At 34.7% G+C, this 23,738-nt stretch overlaps 1 protein-coding gene across 1 annotated transcript in view; it reads left to right on the forward strand.

Annotated features, from left to right (window-relative positions):
• GPR158 (G protein-coupled receptor 158) overlaps nucleotides 1–23,738 on the forward strand; it is a 408,270-nt gene that overhangs the window by 225,415 nt on the left and 159,117 nt on the right. The window contains exon 4 of the mRNA XM_063101441.1: nucleotides 10,046–10,269. Within this exon, the coding sequence (XP_062957511.1) occupies nucleotides 10,046–10,269 (224 nt within the window). The remainder of the gene's footprint in view (nucleotides 1–10,045; nucleotides 10,270–23,738) is intronic.

A 23,738-nucleotide genomic window follows, 5' to 3' on the forward strand; every position in this document is an offset into this window, starting at 1 on the left:
TTTAAAAGCCAGTGTTTTTTACTGGACCTGCTCTCTAAGAAAAGGCTGCTTCTCTGCATAAGACTAACTTCCACATTACACACTATGCAGCCATGGAAAATAGGCCAGTTTATAGAAGGATGATCTATAATTGAGTATAGCTTTGATTCTGCTTTGACTTAGCACATGCTTAACTGAGACTGACCTTCCTCAGTGACAGAGCAGAACACTAGCTACATGTCATAATATGAAGCCAGTGAAGTGCTCTTTGACCAAAAATATCTTTCCTGATGGCCTCGTCAGGTTGCATGAAAATCCAACACTAAGCACTGCTTGTTCTAAAGAAAGAGTACAACAACATGACCAGAAATACAAGCTATACTCATGAGCGTTATCAATCAAGGACTATTCAAACTTTTATTTTTTGTATTTATGGTTATAATATATTACATGTTTCTGTGTTTTAATTTGTTAACTCTAATGTATATTAAGTGAGGTATCCATAAAGTAAAGAATGAATGCATGTTGACCTAGGGCCAAAGGCAAAAAAGGCTTTGGAGATCAAAAATAGGAAATAAAATATGTAAAAGTGCTATCACAGTGCATGACATATAATAAGTGTTTAATAGGTGTAATTAATTAAATGAAAACATATATACGTATATAAACAAACTTTAATGATACATGTAAAGAGATAATTTTTAAGCACTTTATCATAGATATATTATCACATTAGGATAACCAGTGACTTACATTAGAACTCTTGGAAAACAAATTCTGTGTGCATTAGAGGGAAGATTGGACAGCAAAAGTCTGTAGCAACCAGTGCTGCACTGAGAAAGGCAATAGGAAAGAAGAACACTTGGGAGTTAGAGGCAACAGCAGGAAATTAGTCACCTAATAGGGAGAATAGGGCACAGAGAACAGAAAGCATGTACTGCAAAGATAAAATGTACTTAATTTATAGTTGTAAATCTAGAAAAAGACTCAAAATTTCCACGTATCTTATAATCTTGTATCCCCTTTGGATAGAGGATCTAAAGTATGATGCTGGTCTCTTAGAAAAATGTAAATGTGACTGTTAATCCTGTTAAAGTATGAAGTGATTGAAAAATCTTTATTTAGACCTGAACCCACACTAGCAAAGGGCTTGTAACGACTAATAAGGGTGTGTTCAGATGACATAATTTGAAATTGTGCTGACAGCCAAGAGACCTTGTTCCTGGCATCTCTTTTCAAATTGGTGGTCATATGTGAGCTAATAGGATCTGACATCTGGATAGTAGCAGGATTTCAGAATAACCAAGTACTGATGTATAGCTGTCTCTTCAGATCCAGGTTGTTCACTTCCAGGTTGGTGAAAAGCAAACTTGTGGCAAGCCTATCATCCTCAAATTCATATATCTTTGTCTGAATTCTGTCCTCAGTGAAATCTTTTTGCTCTTTTATGTGGATATACTACCAGGCTTTCTGTCTTTTTTGTTTTGTCTTTTGGATTGACTTTGGCTTTTGTACATTTCCAGATAAATCCCAATTTTCAAATGCGTCATACCTAAAAACGATAATCCCTACTTTGTCAACTCCAGTGCTATTGATATGAGAAGCATATGGTGGGAGGAGGTAGAGGAGAGAAAAAAAGTAATTAGAGACTTAAAAAAAGTGTCGTTTTGGAAGAAAAGAAAGGAAGCTCTTTGAAAGCAGTGCAATTTAGGAATGCTGAGTTCTAAGGCAAACTGTTAAGCAAGACTAACTTATCTCTGGGATGGGCCTCTTTTTCTTCTCATACTTGGGTCTCACCTACATCTCTGTGTTTCATGGCTGGATATCTGGAGATATTTAGCCTCCTGTAGATTAAGCTCAGTATCAGTCTCTAGTACAATCCCAAACTTAGATGGACTAGATTAAAAGAGCTAGGACATCACCTTCTCATAATCAGCATTGTCAGTTTTGACTTCAGTCTTATGGTCTGGTTTTGCAGCTAGACTTTGGCTGGATTATAGAAACCTAGTCCTAATCAGCTTTAGTACAGTGGTAGTAGCAAAATTTTCTGTCTAATTGCCTGGGCTTATGTTTTTGCCTCAGTCTCTTGCCTAATTTTCAATTTTTACATTTTCTTTTCTTAGTCCTATTTGTAGAGATTGGAGCCCAGTCACTACATATGTCTGGCAGATGGTATTAGTTGCCTGTAGAGGAGTCCTCAGTGCTGCCAGTCTACTTGGAGTATTGACTATTGCGTTTACCTTGTTTATCTGTGACTATCTTCTTTTAAATTATTGGGACATACCCTATACCATGTTGGACTTCCCTGTTTGCTAACCTCACAGCTGAATTCCTACCCACAGTGTAACATAATAATTAAGCATATGGTTTTTAGAATAAGTCTTAGGTTTGAATTCTAGCTGTACTACTTACTTGCACGGTGACCTTTGCTGAATTATTTAACTTTCCCTTCATTTATGTCATATATAAAATTGGGATAATATCAACTGATTTATTAAGGATTAAATGAGGTGACAAATATAAGGTTCTAGACATAGTGCTTGGCATATATTAAACACTGAAAAATGTTATTTTCATCATTATTATGTAGAAGCTTGTGTTTGTTATGCTTATCTCTTTCCTCAGATATTCAGCTTATTTTCATTCCCTTGAGCCAGTATATGCTCCATTTCCCAACAAAGGAACGTATTTTCAGGTCTCAGACTTTTTCCATTTGCCTTGTCCTAAAATTGGGCTGTGCTCTGAGATATAATACTCCAGTCCTCCATAATTCTTCCTTCTCCTTCACTGGCTGAAATTGTACTTTATTAAACTTTTTTCCTTATTTATCTATGTTATTAGTTTTTTTATTTACATGATTTTACTTCATTAGACTGCTAATTAGAGATTTACTTATATTAAAAATCCATCTTTCTTCAAATATTAAAAAACCTACTGTAGGGAAATTTCACAGTCATTTACACATTAGTTCATTGTGGTAGATGGAATATCTGAAAGTTTGTTTACTAACATGTTAATGACTATTCTCCCTGCATGGTGGAACTATATATGATTTTATTTTCTTTTTGCCTCTGTGTGTTTTTTTCTTTCCTATGTAAAGATGCATTACTAACATAAAATCATAAAAGTTTTAAAATAAAATATAACATTCAGAACATTCACGGAAAGATTCTTATCTTTTAATTTCATTTTCCACAAATTTTTGAAGTACCCTTATATTCCTATGTGGCTGTTTTGTTCTCGTGTGAGGTTAAAAAGTAAAACTTTAAAACTCAAAATTCAGCAAACTTTGAAAAGAAACAAGATTTTTACATAGTTTCTAAGGATCCCTCCACAAATTACTTACTGTGTACAAAGAAAAATTAAGCTAAAGTGAACACACTTGCGGCACACCACCTTCCCACATAACCGAAGTTGGCTTCATCTGTTATTGGAGCAAACTGACTTTTTGTGCCTCCTGATATAATAAACTGAGAAGGACGTAGCATCATAAGTTTATGGTATTCCTGCCAAATATTAATAATCTGACTCTAATCATGAGGAAAAATCAGGCAACCCTAAACTGAAGGATATTCTACAAAATATGGCCTGTGCTCACAAAAATTGTCAAGGTCCAAAAGGACAAAGAAATGCTGACGAACTGTTTCAGACCACAGCCTAGAAGCATGGCAGCTAACTAAGTCCACTGCATGATCCTCCGTTTCATCCTAGATGGAAAAAAGTAGCTACCAAGGACATTATGTGACAATTGATAAAATTTTAATATGAACTATACATTAGATGATAATATTGTATCGATATGTTCCCAACTTTGATAATTGGAGTGTGGTTTTGTATGAGAAAGCCTTTTGGTTAGGACAAATTGAAGTGCTGATGGGTAAAGGGATTTAATATCTCCAACTTACTCTCAAATGGCTCAGAAAAAAATAGTGTAGATGTAAATTTATAAACATCTATCCAGAGAATATGAATGTTAGAGTAAATAAGGCAGAATGTAAATATTTGGTGAATCTGGGTAAAGAATATATGGGATTTCTCTGTATTATTTTTGTAGCATTTCTGAAAATTTTAAAATATATCAAAGTTAAAAATTGCAGAAATCTAATTTTCAGAAAATTATGTTTCAATTTAGAGGATTGAAATTTTTCAGTAATTGCATCATGGTGGGTTAATTAGGTCTTTGAGTTTTGGAGCAAAAATCCACTTAAGAAAGTGAATTCATTGCTGTCTAAAGGGACATTATTTAAAAAATTTTTTTAATACAAAAATATTACATTCTCATTAAAGAAATTTTAGAATATATAGGAGAGTAGAATTTGAAAGGACACTCAAAAGTCTTGTTCACTTAATTCTTTTCAGTTTACAATTTTTATGCAAATATCTGTATATATGATCTTTCTAAAAATTTGGTATTATAATAATTTTAAACATAATTTTAATAGTTGTATAGAATTACATTGAATAAATGAATTGTGGCTTACCTAAACATCTTAAGATTTTTCTAATTTATAGTACTTATATATAATATATATACTTATATACTAGTTTATATAAATATAAAACATAAAAATGTAGATATTTTAGGTTTTTCTGTTATCAAGGTAATAAAATTAAGGCAAGCAAATAGATTAATATACTGTTCACAAATTGTCACAATTTATTTTGGCAGGCTCATGTTTACAGGTGAATATTTTAGATTCCTCAAATATCCTGTAAATGCTACTGTAACCTTCTCCCAGTGTCCTCTATATTTTTGCTTGAGGCGGCTTGCTTGATCACCCATATAAGGAGCTGAAAAGCTGCTATTGCCAAGGCAAACTTTAGCAGAGTAGATTGGTATTCTGTGCAGGAAGAATGTGTTTCACATTGCTCAGAACTGAGATTTCCAAATCATCATCCAAAATAGTTTCTAAACATTTTCCCATAGGTGCCAAAGTTAACTGTAATAACTTATATTCTTAATGTTTTTTTTTCTAGGTTGTTTCTAGCATCTTAAAAAAAATATCAGTTTGAATAAATTCTTAAGCGTACGTAGTTTGAGAGCAAGAAGAATGGTGTATTGAGTTGAATATTATTTTTGGCTAAATATTTGTATTGCAGATCAGTTTATTTTTTTGAGAGAGCACTTTCATCATTATTTACTGAGTATGCAATATGTATAAAATACTACAATTGGTGCTAAGTTTGTAAAGAGATAAAGAACTCATGGCCCCTGTCCTTGAGGAATATAAAATTGTAAACAATTATAAAATTAAGGTACCATTTAACATGTTAACAAAAACCCCATTATTATTATTTATTAGTAGAATGATTTCTGCTAGCTGCATATATTCCCTTGTCTTAGATAGAGAACTTCAGCAAAAATAGATACAATATTTTTGGAAGTAGAAGATTGTTTAATTGTGTTTTGAGTCCTACAGGAAATACTGAATGTGGAGAGCTCTATCATTAATTTTAGTTGCTTTTTTGAGCTGTAGAAATCACATCTCTGACTTTCGGTTTACTTTCTCTCTCTTTTACCTTTGTGTCCACTATAGAACCTCACGATTAGCCCACATGCTAATTTCTTCTGGAAACACCCTCATGGACACACCTAAAGAGATAGCCTTACAAAGTTTCTTGGTATTGCTTAATCTAATCAAATTGACACCTATTCTTCCCAGTTCTTTCTATCTCATACTTCATTCCAAAAATGAGAAAACCATGAGTTAACTTTTGAGTACAAACTGGAAATCATGTAAATGAAGCCAGTGCCTTACAAAAATGGATATTGTCCAACAGAATGCAATTAAAGATGAGGAAATTGGGGCAAAAGTAAAATAGTAGTCATGAAAAAAGTCAGGAATAAGGTTAGGTCTTTTAGATTTATTAGAAATGGACCATAGATTTGGTTCTGGGCAAAGAGATATTCTCAAATTTTGATTGGTTAAAAATGATCAGAAATTTTACAAAGCTGAAGGATTTATCAAATGTAGCTAAAAATATGACTGAGACCTCTTACCATGGTCACATGCTACAAAAACTAACAAGCTCAAATATACTGAGCCAATGAGAAAATATCAGACTATTTAGCTGAAACAAGAAAGCAGAGTTTGCGTTAACTTTATGTAAGTTCATAAAACAAACAATACTTGCCACAGATACTTTTTCTTTATTAATTTAATTTTTGTTGTGGGGTTCTGCTTATGGTAGTTTGGTTTGTGTGAGGAGTGTTTGCACTTGTTAGGAATTGCTGTCCTTTGTTTCTGATGTCCAGTGTCTGTAAAATAATCACATTTCAGTGTTTTGTCCATTGTTTTTGGTTGTTTCTGATGGGGAGTTAAATTCAATCCCTGTTCTTCTATATTGGTCAGAAGGGAAAGTCCTAACCTCTGTCTCTCAAATGTGAATCTTGGAGCTCTGATGGAGTTTGGATGTGTTGTCCCCTCCTAAACTCATGTGGAAATTTGATCCCCAATGTGGCAGTGTTGGAAACTGATTGAGTCATGGGGGCGGATCCCTCATGCATGGATTAATGCTCTCTTTGGGGACGGGGGGATTAATGAGTGAGTTCCCGTGAGAGCTGGTTGCTTAATAGACCCTGGCACCTCCTCTCTCTCTCTTGCTTCCTCTTGCCATGTGATCTGCTTGTACCTGCTGCTTTCCGCCATGAGTAGAAGCAGCCTGAGGCCTGTGCCAGATGCAGCTGTCCTAGAATCGTAAGCCAAATAAAGCTCTTTTCCTTATAAATTACCCAGTCTCAGGTATTTCTGTTATAGCAAAACTCAACAGACTAATACAAGCTCAGACTTTATCATCTCCTAATCTCCAACTTCTCTTATTGCTCTGTAACTCTTGACATTTTAGTCACCCTCATCAGACCTTCAGACACCTTGGAACTTTCTGTATGTATTCACTACAGTGACTCTGGCTTCATTTACATGATTATCCAGTTTGTACTCAAGAGTTAACTCAGGGTTTTCTTAGTATCCTAGGCTCTCATGCTTGTTAGCTCTTGACTTGTGTGCCTTATTACTCCTCAAGTTTGTGTCTGGATTGGATACCCGTTTTTCATCACTTCAGATTCCTCTTGGCCCTACCTCTTGCTTTAGCCATTGCTATGAATTGCCATTGCTACCCGAATCTGAAGGTTTTGAACAGCTTTGCATAAGTACAGTTGTACTGTTCCTTTCCTCAGATGGGAACATCATACCATGCTCCCCACTTCCTGATCTGCTATGGGGCATCTCTGAAGTCATGGCACAGGATGCAGGAACCTGTTCTGGACTCATGAGTGCATAACCCAGAAATGTGAGGCAGATAATGACTCTGACCACCCTTGATCAATGAGTAAGGTTGATGGTGAAGAAATGTTTTCTTTTATCCCCAAGACTGACTCATGTTCAAGAGGTCCCTGGAGGGTTGAGCACCAGCTCCCCAGGGGAGTGAAGGCTGCAGTTCCATTACACAGCCTTGTATTGGCTTTTCCTCCTTCCCTTCTCTTATACTCTTCATTCCCCTTTTTTTATACTCTTGCTCTCTGGGAGCACATTTTCTAACCACATGAAAATAAGTCTAAAACAGTGTTGTTGGCACAATCCTCTTGCTTTATTCTCTTTCCTCGACTGCTCTATCATCTCCATTTGTTTCTATGCTACTGATAATTGTGGAAAAATCACAAAACTATCTTGTCTCTCCTAGTAAGTCAAACTGACTTACCCTAACTGGAGTCTTTTTCTGCCAAGTGATCTGACAAGTCATCTTGTATTGTTTTGCTGCTTCAACCTTTCATGTCTTCAGCCACAAAATGGACCTTCTTCACCCTCAACATATATTCTTTCCTGCTTTGATGAGAAGACTTTTGCAAGATTGGCTTCCACATTTTTTCCTCTATTTCAAAATGATATTTTCAACTTGATTCCTCCTCTCTGCCAAAAACAAAAACAAAAACTTTAAAAAATCTTTCATCTACCTCTACTTTCCAGTGTTAAAAGAAGAGACATCAAGTATATTCTTAGAGTTAATTTCTCCAACTGTGTTCTTGATTACATCCAATCCTATTTTTTCAAGTTCTTTATTTACCAGTCTTCCCATATTTTTCCTCAGTCTCCAGTGGCTCCTTTTGGTGACTTCAGCTGTGTTTAGATCTCATCTGCATAGAAGAAAACAAAACACAAAACCAAAATTTTGTGTGTGTGTGTGACCCCATCATTATTCCTATTAAGCACGAGTTTTTCTTGCTTTGTTCATTCAATGAAGTATTTATTGAAATACTGTTCTATTTTTTCACTTATTTAGTCTTTAAGCCCTGATGGCCAAGTTTCAATCTCTACCACTCTTTGGAAACTACCATCTTAAAGGTCAATGAAGGATAGTATCATCACTAAATCTCATAGCCTCTCCTTAATCATCATATCTGATCACATTCCAGCATTTTCCAATAAATCCTATTTTTCTTTCATGACATTGTAAATACTTCCACCTGTCTAGCATCTTCCTCTTTACATTCCCTAGTTGTTCTCATTCATTCCCAGAGCTTTCTGCTGGTTCTTTCTCTGACACTGATCTTGCTCCTACACTCCAGTCTTGTGTTATTTCTCACTTCTTATTGTATATTTCTCCTGGATGATGAGTTGGACCTCAAACATGTTTGAGATGGAGCTTACCATTACCACTCACTCCCTCCTTACTTCAGCTCTTTTTTCTAACTTCTTGTTTTCTGAATGGTAGTACCTTTCTTTAAGCCACAAACAAATTCCCAATTCTTTGCATCTCCTACATTTTGAATAAGATGAAAAAGAGCCAGTTACTGTGATTTATATATATCATCTAATTTAATCCCCACAGTAACTCATATTCCATAAACAAGTAAACTAAGATCCATAGTAGCCAAGTGAGTTGTCTAATGTCACAGAGTAATCTAGGGTTGGAAAGCATGTCTCCCTGACACTAAAATTCATATACTTTTCACTGTGTAACAGAATAACTCTCAAACAGCAATATATTCTGAATTATCAAAGATATATTCAATTATGTTTTTGCTATTGTATTTACTGAGGAAGAAAAGCAAGCAAGTACATTTTAGAAAGATTGGGAACCTTTAACAAGAGTTGAAAGACTTTCTCTTAAATTTTGTATTATTAAAATACTGTTAACTAGAAGATCCTCTTTCCTGAATTCTTCAGTTAACCAAAGCTGTGTTTTATATTGAACTGGGTACCTAATGTCTTTTATGTTGAGTTCAGAATTGAAAATAGTTGTGTGTGTTTTTTAGTATATGTGATTTAGTGGATTTTTGTTGGTGGTAAAGTCAACTCAACAATTAAGGAGTATCTTTACTTATGGGCCTTCAGAGCTAATTTAAGTTTGATAACTGAGACAGAAGAACCTAAAATTAAAGGGAAGATCAATAGCAACATTAGTGAATAGTGTAGAAATGTCCTATGGCTTTGCAAAGTGGGAAATTACATGATAGCTTGTAGGTATGGATTGTAGTCTGGGCAAAGGATGCACCATCATTAGGCAATTGCACACTGAACAACTGTCAATTAAGTACCATTTTTATCCAATTTAGACCTAATGAGCTTGGTAGATGAGATCCCTGCTGAATTAAGGAGCAATCAAAGCCTAATTTTGGCTTCTGAGCCATCTAGGTCAAGAAGTTCTAAAAGTGATGGGTATATTTACTTGGTACATGAAAGACATCAACTTTCTTATCCTCTTGGTTAATTCTTTAGCAAATATTTATGGAATATGACTTGTGCTTTAGGGAGTATCATCAGTTGGTGAGTGGTAGATAATGATATAAAAGACTTAGAAAATTGTTTCCTGCCCTTGATGATTTTCGTTTTCATTTTTGCTCATTTTTCTCAATTACTGTGAATGACAATTTTAAAATCAAAGGGATAGAAAGAACTTTGTTTGAGTCCAAGGGCCAAGTAGCTCTCTCCCCTGGCAGGGAGGTTGACAAAAAGTCTTTAATAAGTGGGAAAAGGAATGACAAGGCAAAGATGTGTTTTGACTCTGTATTTAATCTCTTCTACCTCGGAGGTGCTAATGACACTGTTGTTTTATTTGGAACTTTCAGGACGGGATCCAGATCACCATATTTCAGGAAGTGCAAAAGATGTGTCAGAAGAAGCCCATGTCTGCCTCCCCTGCAGGGAGGGCTGCCCCTACTGTGCTGATGACAGCCCGTGCTTTGTCCAGGAAGATAAGTACTTGAGACTAGCTATCATCTCCTTCCAAGTCCTGTGTATGCTGCTGGACTTCATTAGCATGCTGATGGTCTACCACTTTCGCAAAGCAAAGGTAAACCCAGGTACCCTGGTTGTGATCTTTCTTTTCGTTATGGAGTAACCTCTTTTTATGCAAATAGAATTTTCAAATCCCAGTTGTTTTTACTAAGCAGAAGTCTTTCTATAATATTATTGGAAATTTTAATTTCCAGTAATATGAGTTATATTCTTTAGCTTCCCAGGAAAAATACAGATTAATAAAATGATACTTTATTTTAACATTTTCTTCTACAGAATGTGTCCTTCTGTTTAGCATGGAGCTCAAATGCCTCATTGCCTTAAAGGACTCTCCTTTACGTAATCTCTTTGGCCTCTAGAGGAACTTATTCTACTACCACCCAATGTATTGATAATTTTTTCATGTCTAGAAAGCTTTGTTATGTTTATTATATTTCATTTTTATGTCTCTTAGTCACATTTGAAGATGGTAAATGACTCAACCACTTTTGAGCACATTGTACTTTAAAGGATGAATTTATTCATGACCTTATGTTTGCTTTTGCATTTGTATCCCAGGATAACAGTGATCCTGGGAAGACCTTCGACAGCTTTTGAGAGAACCTGTTCTTTGATTCTGTTCTGGGAAATCAAAGAGTAGTATAAGCTTCTCATCAGGGGTGAATGAAATGCTAACATGTTCAGGGCAAATTTTGAGGGGGAGCTTTCTCCAGTTGGTCACCTTATTAATTACATTTCACCAGTGTTATGTTAGAATTTGTGGTTCTGCTTGCAGAAACTTACTTGTGCTATTGGAAAGAAAAACAGCCCTAAAGTTTCAACCTTTTCTGAATTCAAATGACCCCTTTGTGCTGGCAAAGTTGTACAGATTGGTTCAGATTATAGAGCTCATTGAAAGTATAACATGTTCCCATTAGAAATTAAAAAAAGAAAACAACCTTTTTCGAGTGGCATCTTTTACAAAGCTTCAAGTTAACATTTTTTTTTTTAAAGTCTCTGTTGAGATTCTAGGAGAATGTATTCATTATGTTAATGTTATAGACTTTAGCAGTTTTTTAAATAGTTTGATTAACAGAAGCATGCAGCACAAATTAAAATCAAGCTTTAAGTCAGCAAGAAAATGCAGACAGGCAAATTCCTCTTCATTTAACCAATACTTGTCTTTCTTTTGTAACAAACTATGTGTTAAATTGTATATATAATAAAATAGTAGGCAAATGGAGTTAGGAAATATATAACCACTGTTACCGAGATAAAATTAATTTTTTTTGATAAGCCTGTCAGTGGCAAACTAGGTCGAACTGAAAGATCAATACAATAAATGGCTCTGAAATCTCTCTTATATAGTATAATTTATTTACACAGTAGATAACATGTAGTTCTTATGAATTTTAACTGATTTTGATAATTAATGATTGCTGTGCTAAATGAGTCAGTGATGCAAGGGGGGTAGAATATTACATTGGATATTGAGAAACCTGAAATAGTTCTGGCTAGACCAATGTCTTAATATGTGTTAATGTTACTTAACATTGCCAAAGTTACTAACCTTTTGAATTTCCTTGGACCCAGTTATAAATGGCAGGTTAATGACCAGAAGCCTACTTTATGGGTTGTCATGAGGATAGAGGATATTAGATAAATTAGACATTGTATAATTTTAAGATGGTCACCTTTTGAAGAAACCATTTTCACAGAATGTGACAACATAAGGGGGATATAAGTTAATAAAGTCAGTGAACGTAGATCGTGTATACTGTGGAAAAGAAGTGTTTGGTTCAGTTTTCTCTTATAATTTCAGTTATCAAAAGCAATGGATTAATTGTAAAAGCAATAAAACATTTCCAGTAGAGGGACTGCAAGGTAGACTTTGGCTTTGCTTTTTAAAATTTTCGTGTATCTTTGCAACATTTTTTTGGATAAAGCAGAAACCTGATGATCCCTTTTGGAGCAATATTGACATTTTCCTTAGGTTGCCAGGGGCTACTAGGAGCTACCAGGAAGGAATAATGGGGAGTGACTGCTGAGTTCAGGGCTTCTTTTTGGGGTGATAAAAATGTTCTAAATAATTAGATTATGGTAATAGTTGCACAAATCTGTCAATACTAAAAACCACTGGATTGTACACTTTAAAGGGGTGAATATTAAGATGTGTGAATTATATCTCAATAAAGCTGTTATAAAGTTTTTAAAAGAAGTTTACATATTATCTACCTTACAGAATCATTTTGAAGGATTGATGGGATAATTCATGTAAAACACCTTTCACTTAGTCAGTCTTCACTAGGCATTCATCTTTTGTTGTTATGTTATCTTGGACCTCTTTGTAAAATTAATAATCCATACTTGGCTTCCCACACTGGGGGCCAAGTATGACTTTTAAAATAATTCAAAAGAATAGGGGTTGGACAATATAGCCATGCTTGTTTGAAATAGGCATCCAAGCTCCATAAGTGCTCATTCACAGGCACACATGCATTGTTTAGCACACAAATGTTTCTATGCTGATAATCTTCTTCAAAAACCATTTACTATATATTTATTTATATGTGGCTTTTTGTCCTTTTCAAGAGTGATTAAGTGTACAACTAAGCTGTAATTGATTAACCTATTTATCTGTTTCACTAACCTGTTTAGGAAGATTCAGTTTAGAAGGTTCCACCTCCACCCTCAAAATGAGAGAGTTATGGATATCTCTCTTGGTTATAAATTATGAAAACATCAGGGATATTAGGAATTAAGACATGTAATCCTTGTGTTATTATAATAATAGCAGTTTAAAAGTTGTTTATATATAAATACATTTGTTCTCCTTTCATGGTTTTTATTTAGAAAGATAAAAAAAATTCCAGAACTAGAATAGAGTAACCTCTCATTTCATAGATAAGAAAATCCAGCCTCTGAGAAACAGAGTTGTCTAAGATAACACAGGTAGGTTGGAAAATTCATGTATTTACATTTTGTCTTATTCCAGCACATGAAATAAACACTTCCAGAAGATTAAAAGTATAAGTGAATAAACTGAGACTAAGTGAAATAAAGATAGAAAAAAATTAGTTGAAATGAAGGATAAGGTTAAGATATAAAATGGATGCCAGGAGGGAAAGGGTACTGTTCTAACCCAGTGCTAGAAAGAAGAGCTTTCTTGGAGATTTTTAGCAGTAGTGCAAAGGGGAGAAAAAAATGAATCACAATGTGCGTAAGAGAAAAACCAACTAGTCACCAAGATGAAACTCAAATATTCCTGGCATGGAGTCTTGAAAGAAATTTCTCCTGTGGATCCTTATATAGAGAATATTGTAAAATGTAGTTACTGACAAGTGCTCTTACACAGAATAGAATAGTAATTTTCATAGTAATTGTTTCTGTTAATTTTCTCTAATGTGTGCTAATGTTTGAATGCTTAAATACAGGTCAGGCAAATCAATTCTGTAGGGGTATCACCATGTGGTCCTGATATACAGTTCTTTGCTGGTGGATGTTAATGCAGGGCAACTTTTAGAGTGTCAAGACTATGGGTGGCCAGAATGCAGCACATGCCACCACTACAAGGCTATAATAGACACACATGACTGTCTTTCCATTTTGTCTGGAATCAGCCCGAGAACTGTTCTCCTCAAGCAGGACTCTAAGAAGTTTCTGTGCATGAAATCTATTTGCCATCCTGGATCTAGAAAAACGGGAGGATTGCAAATCCTTCATGTAAAATTTCATAAATACTGTTGCTCTTTACTGAGTTCAAAAGGTATTCACTGAGTGACACCAAATTTGAGGTTTTATTCCCTGTCAAGAACTAGATGACGGTTTCTCTACATTTCTATTGATTGTGAAGCTGTGTGCTGTAACAGTGAGTCAAACTGGGGATAGAATAGGCACTCACTAGTGAATGCTGAGGCGTCACCAAGACACACAGTTGAAGAGAAGTGCGCTCTCTCAAGTACAAGGAAACACCCTATGGGAGAGTCCAGGAACACCTGATCAGTGAGTCCCCAGAGCTAGAATCTGAGCTTTCTTTGTTCTCTGCATCCTCTTTCACCCACATGTGAACTGTATTCTTTAATCCAGTTTCACCACAATTCATGGTATGTCACATCTTAATTCCCTTTAGTGTGTGCCCCATATTTCATATAGGGCTTGCTAGAAATGGGTCATTTTGGAACTTAGGCCCCTTTAGTTTATATTGGACTATTTCTGTTAATTGATAGAAATAACCACATTGACAAATCAAAAATAGGAAAAGTGATAGCAATGTCAAGCCCAACAGCTGAACCTGTACTCCTAGGCAGCAAACAAACATGCTGCGATGGTAATAGAGAATTTTATAGTTTTAGGCCTTACATTTAGGTCTTTAGTACATTTTGAGTTAATTTTTATATATGGTGTAAGGTAAAAATCCAGTGTCATTCTTTCATATGTGGATATCTAGTTTTCCCAACACCATTTGTTAAAGATACTGTTAAAGATACTGTCATTTCCTCATTGTGTAGTCTTGGCACCCTTGTTGAACATCATTTGACCAAGTATGTTAGGAGTTATTTGTGGCTATCTATTCTATTCCATTGGCCTATATACCTATTTTTATACCAGTACCACACTGTTTTGAGTACTGTAGCTTTGTAATAAGTTTTGAAATGAGTAAGTGTGAGGTCTCAAGATTTTTTTGGCTATTTGGGGTCCATTGAGGTTCCATATAAATTTTAGGATGGGTTTTTCAATTTCTGCCAAAACACTGCTGGGATTTTGATCAGGATTATGGTGAATCTGTAGATTGCTTTGGGTAGGATTGTCATCTTAACAATATTAAGTCTTCCAATCCATAAACATAGGATATCTTTCTACTTATTTATGTCTTTAATTTCTTTCAGCAATGTTTTGTAGTTTTCAGTACAAGTCTTTTGCCTCCTTGGTTAAATTTATTTCCGAGTACTGTAATATACTCATTTTTACAAATAAGTTTTATGATTTGTTTTGTCCTTCAATTAAATGGGTTTCCTCACATGCTATCTTCCATAGTTCCAATTCACAGCAAGTCTATTATTTTCCTTTTGTACTTAACAATTGATATTTCTCTGTCATGCTTTCCATTTTCTTTGTCATTTATTTGGAGAAGGATACAGCATAATACAAGAAAATGGGTAGAATGGTTAGAAGCCAAGACTTGTAGGATTTCTGGAGCCTTCAGTGCACCTACAGGGGGATTGTAGAAGTTCCATACTGACTTACAAGATCTTTTTCTTGAACTTCATTCTAGTACGGGCCAACTGCTATACCCAATATAGCATGATGTTATTTACTTCTGTAGGTTTATGATAGATGATATTTTTCAGTTTCTGTTTTTCTAAGGGCCACAAAATTGACCTTGAATCTTATCATATTTTAATCCTATTGAACTAATAAAATACTACACAATATTATAGTAGTATTTTCATTCTCCTTTTAATGGAATATGAATGAGAAATTTTGCAGTTTTACTTTTTTCCTTATCTCCCCCTTTCCCGTTGTATTAAAATTTAATCTGGGGTAAGTTGCCATCAATTTTCAATAATAGCAATCATCAGCTTCAAAAGGAAAACAATTCTTTAAAGTATTTTTCCTTTCACTACATTTAAATAAATTATTTAGACTTCTTCCTATATGTTTAATTGCTCACTATTAAACCTTTCCAACTGTGATTTCTTGCTTTTGAGTTCTGATTTTGTCTAATCTTTTTACATTATTAAATATCTATATCTTCAAGTAGCTTTTACAGAAAGGGTATTTTTATACTCCTGTTATATCTGATCCCCCCCACTCCCTCATCTACTGACTGTGGCTTTTACATAGGAACAACTTGGCTAGGGCAGAATTTGAGGGTTACTATCTTTTTCTTTCAAAGCTCTGTAATTACCAGTTTATTTGTCTTCTAGAATTGAACATTGTAGACAGTTTTTAGGATGGCCCCTTTTTGTCCAGTATGGAACAGAATATCCTGTCTGAATGCATATTGACTTAATATTTACCATCATATATGATTCTCTTTTCATTGAGGTTACAAAATATATGATCTGTGCTCTCCAATTTCAGATTTCTGTTTTGTTTTGAGATTGGGAAATCCCTTGTGTGTTATTTCTTATGTTATCTCTTCTGCACCAGCTCTTATGGGCTTCTCTTTTAGGACCTATTTATACACAGGTCAAAATGCCAGGCTTTCTTTTCCTTATTTATTTATTTATTTATTTATTTATTTATGCTCAAATTAGTATAGTTAGTATATTCAGCATTACACACATTACACAATATAATCATTTTGTGTCCCTTTACCAATTTCTTGCTAACCCCTCTCCCCTCTCCCTTTCCCATCTCTGATAACATCATTTCTTTTCTCTCCTTTTCAAAGTTCAGTGTATTAATGTGATTGTTGTATCCTTTTCTACTTTTTACTTTTTTTTTTTTTTTGGCTCCTACTTATGAGTGAGGATATGTGATATTTATCTTTCTGTGCCTGCCTTATTTCACTTAACATAATTTTCTCTAAGTTCTTCCATGTTGCTGCGAGTGGCAGAATTTCATTCTTTTTGTGTCAGAGTAGTATTCCACTGAGTATATATGCTACATTTTCCTTATCCAGTCATTCATCAATGGACATGTAGGTTGGTCCCAACTCTTGGCTATTGTAAATAAAGCTGCAATAAAAATGGAAGGTACAGGTATCCCTTTGACATGATGATTTCCATTCCTTTGGGCAAATACCCATCAGTGGAATTGATGGATCATATGGCAGTTCTATCTGTAGTTGTTGGAGGAAACTACATACCATTTCCCTTAATGGTTGGACTAATTTACAGTCCCACTAACAGTGTAGGAGTGTTCCCCTTTCTCTGCATCCTAACAAATATTTGTTATTCTGTCTTTTTTATAATAGCCAGTCTAATTGGGGTGAGATGATATCTCTTATTTATTTATTTATTTATTTATTCATTCATTCATTCACTTATTTATTACAAATATTCATGAGAAACAAAGCTGACTGTCCCGCCTCCTGCCCATGATGTGGGTGCCAGATTCATACTGGGGGCATACCCATTACCAGAAATTACTTTTTTACCCTTTTTCCACTCCCAATTATCCTCCAACCTCCCACCCCTTCCCCCTCTCCCCTCAACTACAATTTGTAGCCCTAGGAATGTTCCCTCCCTCTGTTGGATCCCGGCACTACTATGGTCTTTCTTTCCTGCCTTCCTTTCTCTCTTAGCTCCCACATATGAGTGAGCACATGTGGTATTTATCCCTCTGTACTTTCATTGTTTCACTCAACATGAGTTTCCCCAGGTTCATCCATGTTGTTTCAAATGGGAGTATTTCATTCTTTTTTATGACAGAGTAGTATTCCACAGTGTATATATACCGCAGTTTCCTTATCTAATCATCTATGAATGGACATTTAGGTTGGTTCCGTGTCTTGGCTATTGTAAACAGAGCTGCGATGAACATGGGAGTGGAGGTATCTCTTCGACATGATGATTTCCAATCCTCTGGGTAACATACCCAGAAGAGGGATTGCTGGATCGTATGGAAGATCTATCTGTAGTTGTTTGAGAAAACTCCATAGTGTTTTCCAAAGTGGTTGTACTAATTTACATTCCCACCAACAGTGCAGTAGTGTTCCCTTCTCTCCACACCCTCACCAGCATTGGTTATTCACCATCTTTTTGATCATAGCCAGTCTAACTGGAGTGAGGTGGTATCTCAATGTGGTGTTTTATTTATTTATTTATTTATTTTGTCTTTTTGTGACTGGTAAGGGGATCGCAACCCTTGGTGTGGTGTCGCTCGGACCGCGCTCAGCCAGTGAGCACACCGGCTGACTAGTGATGTTGAGCATTTTTCATGTATCTGTTGGCCATTTGTGTGTCTTCCTTTGAAAAATGTCTATTCAGCTCCTTTGCCCATTTTTTAATTGGGTCATTTATTTTTTTACTGTGTAATTGCTTGAGTTCTTTGTATATTCTGGATATTAGTCCCTTGTGGGATGCATGGTTGGCAAAAATTTTCTCCCACTCTGTAGGTTGTCTTTTCACTCTGTTGATTGTTTCTTTTGCTGTGCAGAAACTTTTTAGTTTGATATAGTCCAATTTATTTATTTTTTTTCTTTTGCTTCTTGTACTTTTGGGCTCATTTTCGTAAAGCCTGTGCCATGACTTAACTGCTTAAGCATTTCACCTACATTTTCCCTTAGTAATTTTACAGTTTCAGGTCTCATGCCTAGGTTTTTAATCCATTTTGAATTGATTTGAGTATATGGTGAGAGATGCATATCTAGTTCCATTCTTCTGCATATGGATATCCAGTTTTCCCAGCACCACTTGTTGAAGAGGCAATCTTTTCCCCAATGTAGATTTTTGTTGCCTTTGTCTAATGTCAGATGGCTATAAGCCTGAGGAGTGATTTCTGGGTTCTCTATTCTACTCCACTGGTCTGAATGTCTATTTTTATACCAGTACCATGCTGTTTTGGTTACAGCAGTATAATTTGAATTCAGGCAGAGTTATGCCTCCGGCTTGGTTTTTTTTTGCTCAGGACTGCTTTGGCTATTCGGGGTCTTTTGTTTTTCCATATGAAAGGTAAGATTGTTTTTTCCATTTCTGTGAAGAATGTCATTGGTATTTTGATGGGGATTGCATTGAATCTATAGATCACTTTGGGTAGTATAGACATTTTCACAATGTTATTTCTTCCAATCCAAGAGCATGGAATATCTTTCCATCTTTTTGTGTCTTCTTCAATTTCTTTCAGAAGTGGTTTGTAATTCTCATTGTAGAGGTAATTGATCCCTAGGTATCGTATTTTTTGGTGATGATTGTAAATGGGCTTACTTTCCTTATTTCTCTTTCTGTTAATTCATTATTTGAGTATATAAATGCTACTGATTTGGGGGCATTTATTTTGTATCCTGCAATGTTACTGAAGTTATTAACCAGCTCTAGAAGTTTTTGGATAGAGTCTTTAGGTTTTTCTATGTACAGTATCATGTCATCTGCAAATAGGGAAAGTTTGACTTCATCTTTTCCAATCTGGATTCCCTTTATTTCTTTCTCTGCCCTGATTGCTCTAGCTAGTACCTACAGTACTATGTTGAATAGAAGTGGTGAGAGTGGACATCCTTGTCTTGTTCCTGTCCTTAAGGGGAAGTCCTTCAATTTTTCCCCATTCAGAATAATACTGGTGGTGGACTTGTCATAAATGGCTTTTATTGTGTTAAGATATTTTCCTTCTGTACCTAATTTGTTGAGAGTCTTTATCATGAAGGAATGTTGAATTTTGTCAAATGCTTTTTCGGCATATATTGAGATAATCATATGGTCTTTTTCCTTGAGCTTGTTGATGTGATGTATCACATTTATTGACTTTCATATGTTGAACCATCCTTGCATCCCTGGGATGATTCCCACTTGATCATAGTGTATAATTTTTTTAGTATGTTGCTGTGTTCTAATGGCTGATATTTTGTTGAGGATTTTAGCATCTAGGTTCATCAAGGATATTGGCCTATAATTTTCTTTTTTTGTTGTGTCTTTATGTGATTTTGGTATCAGAGTTATATTGGCCTCATAGAATGAGTTTGGGAGAGTAGTGTCTGTTTCAATTATTTGGAACAGTTTCATGAGAGTTTGATAGAATTCAGCTGTAAAGCCATCTGGACCCAGACTTTTTTTGTTGGAAGATTGCTAATTACCACTTCAGTCTCCTTGCTTATTATGAGTCTGTTCAAGTTTTCTATCTCTTCTTGGTTTATTCTTGGTAATTGATATGTGTCTAGAAACTTATCTGTATCTTCCAGATTTTCAAATTTGTTGTCATACAGTTGTTTATAATAGTTTCTAATGATGGTTTATATTTCTGTGGTGTCAGTTGTAATGTCTCCCTTTTCATTTCTGATTTTTGTTATTTGGGTCTTTTTTTTATTAATCTAGCTAATGGTGTTTCTATTTTGTTTATCTTCTTGAAAAACCAACTTTTAGATTTTGTTGATCTTTTCTATTGTTTTTTGGGTCTCTATTTCATTTAGTTCTGCTCTGATCTTAATTATTTCTTTCTGTCTACTGCCTTTAGGTTTGGATTGTTGTTCTTTTTCAAGGTCTTTGAGATGTAGCATTAGGTCGTTTATTTGGAATCTTTCCATTTTTTTGATATAAGCGTTTATTGCAATAAATTTGCCTCTTAATACTGCTTTTGCAGTATCCCACAAGTTTTGGTATGATGTATCTTTATTTTCATTAATTTCTAGGAACTTTTTGATTTCCTGTTTAATTTCTTCTTGGGTCCATAGGTCATTCAGGAGCCTATGGTTTTGCTTTGCACTTCCCTGAGGCTGAGTGATGTTAGGCATTTTTTCTTATGTCTGTTGGCCATTTGTGTATCTTCTTTTGAGAAATGCTTATACAGCTCCTTTGCCCATTTTTTAATTGGGTTACTTGTTTTTTACTGTTAAGTTGTTTGAATTCCTTGTATATTCTGGATATTAGTCCTTTGTTTGATGCATGGTTGGCAGATATTTTCTCCCATTCTGTAGGTTGTATTTTCACTCTGTTAATTGTTTCTTTTACTCTTCAGAAGCTTTTTAATTTGATATAATCCCATTTGTTTATTTATTCTTTTGAGGCCTTATTCATAAAGTCTTTGCCTAGTCCTACTTCCTGTAGTGTTTCCCCTATGTTTTCTTTTAGGAGTTTTATAGTTTCCAGTCTTATATTTTAGTCTTTAATCCATTTTGAGTTTATTTTGGTATATGGCAAGAGTTATGGGTCTAGTTTTATTCTTCTACATATGGTTATCCAGTTTTCCCAACACCATTTATTGAAGATGCAGTCTTTTCCCCAATGTAAGTTCTTGGTGCTTTTGTCAAAGATCATTTGGCTGTAAGTTTGTTGGTTGATTTCTCAGTTCTCTATTCTGTTCCATTGGTGTGAGCATCTATTTTTATGCCAGTACCATGCTGTTTTGGTTACTGTAGCTTTGTAGTATTATTTGAAGTCAGGTAGTGTAATGCTTCTGGCTTTATTTTGTTTTGGTTTTTTTGCTCATGATTGCTTTGGCTTTGGAACAACACAAAAGACCCTGAATAGCTTGGCTTTCTTTTTTAATTTTCTCATTCTATTAAGTTTGAAATGGTTTCCTCTGTGTTTTTAGAAGCTACTCAAGATTGTCTTTTATTTGGCTCTTTCATTTTTTAGCAGTGTCCAAACTGCTATTTCCTATCTACATAATACTTTTTAATTTGGCAACTGTTTTTACTTTCTGTACAACTGTTCATTATGTTTTATCCTTTTTTTTTTGCAAAGGGTTTTGAGGTCAAACAGCCTGAGTCATAATCCTGATTCTTCCATTTTCTTGTTGTGTCACACTAAGGTTACATAATTAATTAGCAATTCACTGAGTCTCTTTAGATGCGTTTTATTGTATGTAAAGTGGGGACAATCGTGGTATATATCTCAAGGTTTTTATGAAAAGTTAATGAGATAATACTACGTATGAACACTTAGCATAGTGTCTGATACATACTCTATATTACTACTACTGCTGCTGTTACTACTAGTCTTGCTTACTGTAGTTTCAAAGATGCAAAGTTCCCTAGAATTTTACCAAAAATTTAAATAAGATATTTTCCATATTTTTTGCTATAAATGTATTTCAGAGATAATTTTTCAAAAATGATAGATTTATTTAACAATTGTGCTTTGTCTTTTTATGCTTATCTTTTACCATACTAGTCTACAGTCAAACAGAGGATGAACAGAGTTCTATCAAGAGTAACTCCAACTCCAGACTGAATGTTAAAAAGAAATAAACAGTTATAAACCCTAGTTTATACAGCAGGGGGTGGGGAGGGTGTTGGGAGAAGGCCAAAGCATTGTATTAGTGAAATTTGGGGTACTTACTCTTTCGGCTTCTGATAAGCAACAATCACTATGGAGAGAGACTCATGTACCTCCTGCCATCCTCTTTCACTTCTACCTCTCCCCACACCATTTCAAGTTTGTCATGTTCTCTGCTTTCTGTGCTCGTTTATAATATTGCTACCTGAGACCACTCAATGTTGAGGGAATTGCAGAGAATTTGTTTTTTCAGGAATTGGTTACCAGTTGGACCATGATAGTTTCTTTCAATCAATACTGTATCTACCTGAAAATTTTTCTGTTTACTGATAGATATATGACCACCACTCATGGATGGTTCTTACTCTAATATAGATTTTTTTCATTTGCATAATTTTTATATCAGAAATTTATAAAAAAGAAATATGGAAATATATTCTTCATTTTCATGAGTGATTGACAAATGCAAATCAAAACATTGACATATAAAAAAAGATACAACAATCACAATAATATGTTGAACTTTCAAAAGGAGAGAACAGAACTGAGGTTACCAGAGTAGGAAAGGGGAAGATAAGGCAGGAATTGGTAAAGGGACATGAAAAACGATTACATTGTATAATGTTGGGTATACTAATTATCCTGATTTGAGCATCATATATTGCATACAGGTATTGATAGTCAACTCTGTACACCCCACAGATATGTACAATCAACTGTTACAATAAATAAAATAATTTAAAAAATTAAAAAACTAAAACATTGACATGTACTTTTATAAAAGTAATAATTCTCTGTGTTGATGAAGGTGTTAGGAATTGGGTACACACATCCATTGCTGATGGTTATGTAAATTTGTACAATGTTTGGATGAAGTTTGGCATAGGTGTATTATGCTTAAAAATGTACAGTAGTTTTACTTCTAGAAGTCTGTACTAAGGAAATCATATACAAGCACAAGGATTTACAAATACATGCCTATATGTTTATATGTTTGTCATACCATAATGTAAACTGGGGACAATTACATGTTCAAAATTGGGTTAGGTCATCCATGCATTTAAATATGTAACCCATAAAAGTGATCATGTAAATGATGGGTGAAGTGGTTTTAATGCGGTATTTAATTATCACCTTCCCCATCATACTTCCGCAATTTATTGAAATTTTATTATTTCCTAGGCACTGCTTTAGAACTTTCCATTTTTTTCTCTTCTCCTGTTCTTATTTTTCCTCAATTCCTCTCTGCCTACCTCTCTCCATTTCTTCTTTCCATTTATCCTCCATCTGCTGAGCATCTACTGAGTGCTTGGAATTATTATCCATACTGGGAATACAATAATGAACAAGGCAAACAAGGTCTCTACCTATAAGGAGTTTCTATTCCAGGGTGGAGCTGGCAGTGATAGGCAATAAAGAAATAAAGATGAATATATCAGGATATGATAAAAATAAAATAATGTGATGGCAAACGACTGTGGAGTTATAGAATTTTTACAGCCACTATTCCATTTAAGTGTGGTATTATCCTCATTTTACATTTGAATAAACCAAAACATAGACATTTTAAGAAACCAGTCTGATATTACTTGAGGAAAATAGGCCTTTATAGCTATTATATCTCTTAGCTACTGTGCTATACTGTCTCTCATATGTTTACAATGAAATTTGA

Source organism: Cynocephalus volans, chromosome 6 (genome assembly GCF_027409185.1).
Source record: "Cynocephalus volans isolate mCynVol1 chromosome 6, mCynVol1.pri, whole genome shotgun sequence".
NCBI lineage: Eukaryota > Metazoa > Chordata > Mammalia > Dermoptera > Cynocephalidae > Cynocephalus > Cynocephalus volans.